Source organism: Cyprinodon variegatus, unplaced genomic scaffold (genome assembly GCF_000732505.1).
Source record: "Cyprinodon variegatus isolate N-32 unplaced genomic scaffold, C_variegatus-1.0 Scaffold493, whole genome shotgun sequence".
NCBI lineage: Eukaryota > Metazoa > Chordata > Actinopteri > Cyprinodontiformes > Cyprinodontidae > Cyprinodon > Cyprinodon variegatus.
In genome coordinates this window covers 620,027-626,410 of record NW_015150946.1, presented here as the reverse complement: position 1 = coordinate 626,410, position 6,384 = coordinate 620,027, and the positions used below count along the sequence as shown (strand labels likewise).

General features: G+C 35.4%; 1 protein-coding gene across 11 annotated transcripts in view; it reads left to right on the top strand.

The window, feature by feature from the left end:
* LOC107094597 (ELKS/Rab6-interacting/CAST family member 1-like) overlaps positions 1 to 6,384 on the top strand; it is a 123,357-nt gene that overhangs the window by 9,224 nt on the left and 107,749 nt on the right. For all 11 annotated transcript variants that reach the window (XR_001481686.1, XR_001481684.1, XR_001481683.1 and 8 more), the window contains 2 exons: positions 3,885 to 4,022; positions 5,087 to 5,227. Coding sequence is in view for 7 of the 11 variants with exons in the window: in XM_015390315.1 (XP_015245801.1) it covers positions 3,885 to 4,022; positions 5,087 to 5,227 (279 nt within the window). In the remaining 4 variants the exon portion in view is untranslated. The remainder of the gene's footprint in view (positions 1 to 3,884; positions 4,023 to 5,086; positions 5,228 to 6,384) is intronic.

The window sequence follows — 6,384 nt, the reverse complement described above, 5'->3', positions numbered from 1 at the left end:
GGAGGGGGAGGAGAGAGACATGGTGCGTTTAAAATCTGATGCATGCTAATGACTTCCTCTTGTTTAATAAATGATGACCTCTGCTGTCTTCAAAAAGAATACAGTTCAGAGCAGGCGTGAGGGAGACGCTGCTGTTTCCTGCTCCTTGATTTCCTCATTTCCTCTCTTTATTCTTGTTTTTTTTACACCCTTTCCTATATTTTAACTTGCTCCTTATAAGTGAATTACCAGGAACGTAGAGCCGATTAGTAGCGAAGGTATCCGTGTGATCTTCTTTGGGCTGAAATAGAAGGAGAAGAATGCGCAGACGGCGTTTCTATATGTATATAAGTGTGGCGCTCATTTGCCATCAAGATCAAAGCGACCCGCAGCCTCTCAATGTCAAGTGTGAGGGCTCCTCTGTGTGTGTGCAGGAGTGTGAGGAGGAGGAGGACGTGTCAGTCAAGCTGTCAGACTAACGGTTGATTAATGAGGTGCTTGAAATGTTTTACTGTATGAACACACACTTGCTCTTTTCTCCACTGCTGGAAATGTGCATCTCTCACCTGCAGAGGAGGTTACACATCAAGTTTTTTTTTTTCCTCTCTTATTTTTTTGAGTGATGCTGCCAGTTTTTCCAGATAGGAATCCAAAAATGTAGACAATTAGAAACGTAAAAAGAACTTTTGCACTTCTTCCAACCAGCTATATATGACACCTGAACATTGTTTTCTAAAGATTTTTGTTTTTTTCTTGACTGTTTTACCTGTTGCTCATCACCTGTATTTATTTGATGTCTCTACTATTCCAGTATTTGACTGAAGTATAGTTGTTTTGGGTGGAAAGTAGGGCTCAACCAATTAATCGGATTAATCGTGATTAATCGATTATTGGAATAATTGTCAACTTTTTTAGTAATCGATTAACCATTAACTGGATTATATGGACTAAAAAATATGTATTTAGCTGACAGAGCAACTTAGAGCAGGAACTAAACTAAGATATATAAGAAAATATGTGGCATTAATGACAAAAAGTATATTTGGAGGAGTTTAGGTTCAAACTCGTGGCCTTTCCCAATAGCATGGTAGAGGCTGTGTCATGCTAAGGGTCATCAGCTCGTTTGAATCGAAAATTGTTTGAAATAAAGGCATTTATGGCTGAAACAATTCATCTGATTAATTGATTATTAAAATAATCATGATTTAATTTAGATATTATAGGTAATATGGGTTTTAAAACATGCATTTAGCTGACAAAGCAGCCCATCTTGAGTGGCAGTAATACAAAATTGTAAAAAAAAGTTTTAAAAAAAGTTTTCGTTTGTCAATATGCTCTATCCAGAACTCCTCATGTGGAAAAGTTTTAGTTTCACCTGGTTTAATTCTGCACAAAGTCTTTTTAAAGGAGCATTTGGCTATCGATTATTAATCGATGAATCAAAAAAATATTCCACAGATGAATCAATTTGCTAAATAAATGTAGGGGTAGCCCTAGTGGAAAGAATTGATTGTCATCAAAATGTTACCAAATATGTCTGATTGGATTTAGTTCTGCAATTGACCGGATTATCCTAATGTCTGGTGATGCTTTGATCTAAACCATTTGATCTGTTGCTCTGATAAAAATGTTAAGCTTGTCAGGTTAAGCGTCTTCTACAGGTGTTCCCTCAGCGTTATAAATATATCATCTTTTCTACAGTTCTGACCAGCTCCCCTTTCTCTGCTGAAGTAAAACATCTCTATAACATCATGTCATCATCATCAAAATGTATTGTGGTTTAAGGGTTATTGGTAATTTCAGCTGTTTACCATGTATGGTATTTTATATTTAAGCCAAAATGTTGAAATTAATCTATTCTGGTCTGATCTTCCTCACTTTGATGGTGTGTTGTGCTATTTCTGGGCCACTAGTGCATAAAGGCCACAACAGCTACACTAGCTGTTATTTTTCAGGCAAAACATTAAAGAGTCAATTGGATGCATTGGATTTTATTTGATCTATCAGAGCTGAGTACATTTATATAAGTATGCTTTCTGATTTTAACTTTTATAAAAAAAACGTAAACTATTAATTAGAGCTGAAACAATTAATCAGATTAATCGTGATTAATATAAACTATTTTAGTAATCGATGAATCGTTAACTGGAGTATTGAGAATCTAAAACATACATTTAACCAACAGAACAACAGTAATTATATCAAAATTGTATATTAAGGAATAAATATTTTATCTTTAAGATAAAGTTGCTATATCCAGAACTCCTCAAGTGGAAAATATTTAGTTTTACTTAATTTTGTAAAAAAAAATGAACCTTTTTCTATCTGATTACAGTATTCATTGAAAACATAATCAACAGATTAATCGATTTGCAAAATAATCATTAGCTTCAGCCTTGCTATTAATTTTCTTTACAATTAACAATTTTCCACTACAGTTTGCTGGTGTGTAGAAAAAAATTCCACAGGAATTTCTGTTTCTATAAGATAAAGTGTTTAAAATTTAAGGTGTACTATTCCTTTTTTGGTAGATACTGTGTTTTTCATCTAGATTATATCTGTTAGTTTGGTGTTTTAGGGGAGAAACATCAATGTTTTACCAAATCATAAATGGAATACAAGGGTTGAGAAGGAAAGGAGAATAGGGAGAGAAATGTGTATTTGGATTGTGGGTTAAAGGGAGCGAAGTGAGAGGTTGTATATGAAATCCTACCTCTCACTCTTCAATTGCCTGAAACTTGCAGAAAGAAGTGATTCTATTTTTGTTTCTGAGGCTTGTGAGAAATTTAGTTTGCTTTTTTTTAAGGGAAAATTGTTTTGCTTTGAAAAGAATTTGAAATAGGAGAAAAGAAATGAAAAGAAGGGAAAGTTACTGTAGAAATAAGCTTTAAGGTATTAAAGGTTTAGTTTGATATACAGTGCCTTGTCTTTCTCTTTTGGTTGTGAAACAGGAACCAGATGTTTTAATACTTTCAATATTTGTGGTTTTATCACATTATCACCAAATGTGTCAGATTTTTTTTTTTATTGGGGTTTTATTTTATTAACTCAAAGAAGCAGATAAGGCTCCAATTCAAAGGCTCCAATGCAATTATAGATGCAAGTCATTGACTATTAAACCTCTGACCTTTAAGAACAGCTGAATTTATACTTGAGACTGGATTACACACAGCTGGATTAGAACATGTGTGACTTCTAGCAGAGATTTCAGCCCTGGATTGAGTTTAGAATCAGCTAAAAACTTGACTGACATGTTTTCTAAAGGAGACTGTGCTTATATATTTCAATTTAAAGCCTAGTTTATAAGTTTTAGATGTGTTTACATTTCCAGTTATTCCAAAACTATGTAAGTTAGTACATTCTAAATCCGAAGCATAGAGATTATCAATAAAACTGGCTAACTTTACATGCTTTAATGCTTTCCTGGAGGTGGTAAAATGTTTTTAAAATAAGCAGAGATGATTTTACGATCTCCTCGTTCAGAAGATGCTTAACAAGTTCTCCTTATTTCATTTCTGCTTAACAAAAAATTATTTCCTTGGTCACTTTATGTTCTTTTGAAAATTATTTAAAACAATATTAGTTTTATTTTAATTTAAATTAACATTATTACCTTTTTTTCTCTCCTGTTATTGCTAGTTCTTATGATTTATTTTGGAAAGTTCTGGAAGCGATATACGTGTCAAAAATAAATATTTCTTCAAATAACATAATTGAAATGATCTTTTGGCTCATTTAGAGACTGAAAAAACATTTGTAGATGTTTAGCTTTGTGTTTTCAGGTAATATTCTCTATGTTAGGAACTCATGGAGCAAAAACACTGGCCAAAAAATTTTAATTCTCAATGTTCGGCAATGAAATATGCATAAAAGCTAGTGTAGCTGATGATTGTTTCCGTCTGCAGATAGAGAACCTCCAGGATCAGCTGCGGGATAAGGAAAAACAGCTGAGCGGCCTGAAAGACAGAGTCAAGTCTTTGCAGACGGACACGTCCAACACCGACACCGCGCTGGGAACGCTGGAGGAAGCTCTGGCTGAGAAGGTACACATACACAGACGCACGTACGTGAACACATCGACGCCCACCGCTGGTCAACCTCAGGTCAGCGCCCGAGCAAGGTTACATTAATAAAAGCTTTATGAGCAAAACCACCGACCACCCACATGTTGACCCGGTGACTCGAAATAAATGGAAATGAACCAATAATTACACTAGCTGTCATAATATGAAATTATTCACAGGCTGTTTTTATAAAACACAAGGAGCCGGCCGGCATGCAGCCACATGGCTCAGATTTACCCATTGATCACTGTTTATGTGTGAACATTTAGGTTCAAAACTGCATTGAAGGGTTTATGACTCTGCAGGCAGCTTTTTCAGGGGACCCCCGCTTTAATTCTCAGAAAATAAAACCATTAAAGTTTTAGTTTTTTACTCTTATAGATGATTATGTTATAAACTCTATCCTCTTTGGCCCTTCAAACACACTCAGGAAGCACGCTTTGAATTGACCAATGACTGATATTCACGGTGTCGGGGAGGTGTGTGATTGTTGGCAGGAAGAAGCAGCTGACAAACTCCTGCTATCCAACCTCCTTCCCTTTTATTTCCATCCCTTCTCTGCTTTCTGACCTGTTTTTTACATTCAAGCCTTTCAACATTTCTTCTCCTACATTCATTAGTGTGTACTCTTTAGCCTTTTGCTTTTTTTTTAAATTCTTTTTAGGTGTGTGAACTTTTCTTTTCTTTGAACTGGCCATTCTGTTGTCCTGTAGCTATAGAGATGGGACTTTCTGTTTTAGTGCTTGCAAATTCTACATTTTGCGCCAAAGTACATTACGTTTGTAAAAATCACCCTTGGCTGTCAGAGCCTGTCAAAGCTGCCATGTACATAAACTTTAATGTGACAGTTATTAGTAGAGAAATTTGATATTGAGTGACGGTGAATGCTTCTTGGAAACTAAAAGGTGTTTTATTCTATTTTTCTTTAATGGCTCTTTCACATTGTCTGCTTTCCTCCTCCATTCTCTTATCTTTCTTTTTCTGAATGGATTGTTGGTTTTTTTTGTCTAACTTAGTAGTTTCTGTTTTATTTCTTTCACCAGGAGCGGATAATAGAGCGACTGAAGGAGCAGCGAGAAAAGGAGGAGAGAGAAAAGGGAGATGAGATGGAGACCAGTAAGAAGGAGCTGAAGGAGCTGAGAGAAAAGGTCTCTCAGCTGCAGGCTGAACTGGCTGATCGGGAGGTAAAATCTCCACAAAAACTCGGAAAACTTGGTTTTAATGCAAACCAACTTGATATGTCGCAGGAGAAATGCCTTAAATCTATTTTAAATGTGTGAAATGCACAGATAAACAGTTAGAAACAATGATCTATTTTCCAGTTGTGACCCTTGTGAGCTGCACAGGGCTGTAGGAAGAGAGATGAAGCATTTACTCGCTTCATTTTCCTTGTTTTCACCCCAGAGCTGTCGGGAAGCACAGCAGGAAAGTTATAGCTGACTATGTCAGGAAAACCACGAGTAATTAAAATGATTAGATTTCCAGAACTCTATAGGTGTCAATCTAGATAATCAATGTGAAAACATGTTGGTGAGATGGACAATAATACCCTTTGAAAGCATATTAATAACCAGATATGTGCTGATGAGGAAAAAAGGGACAAACAAAACGCCTTGATCCAAATCCAGGTTCTGATGATGTAGAAATCTGCGGGTTTTTACCAGGTTTTATTTATTGAAGTTGAAACTGCAGCTTTGCAAAAACTATGGTTAGAAAACAAAGCAGCATGTAAGGAGATTAAATAGACGATTTTATTGAATAGCTTGTAGAGCCATTTTTAGCAGCATAAGTCAAAGTAATGGTTTTCTATATGGCTTTATCGGCCCACTCTTCCCTGCTTTAGTCATTGAGATATACCCCCTCTCAGTTTTAACGTCACTGAGTCAATTTAACTTTATTTCTGGATCATCTTTCATACAAAGCAGCGAAAGGCAAAATGCTTCTTGCAGGTTAAAAACAGAGGTGAAGATCTCAGGCAATAATATGATGCACGAAGTATAAAATAATTTTTAAGATTTTTTTAAGAACACTGAAGTTCTGTAAAGTAAATCTGAAATAAAATACAAAGGTCATGGCTGCACTTTAGTCATGCTGAGGTCCAGACTTGGACTCGGTTGCAACGTCTGGATTATTTTCCTCTTTTTCTTTTAAACATTCTGAGATAGATGAAGTTGATGACTTTCTCTCAAAGGTTTATATGGCATATTTAACTTTTCTGCACATTTCAAGCTTTTCCTTATTTCTTTCATTACCAATGACTACAAATAATCTCTGTTCATTTCTATTGATCTAAGGTTGCATTTAAATAATTTCCAAACCTTAAATATTTCTTAAGTTTTGA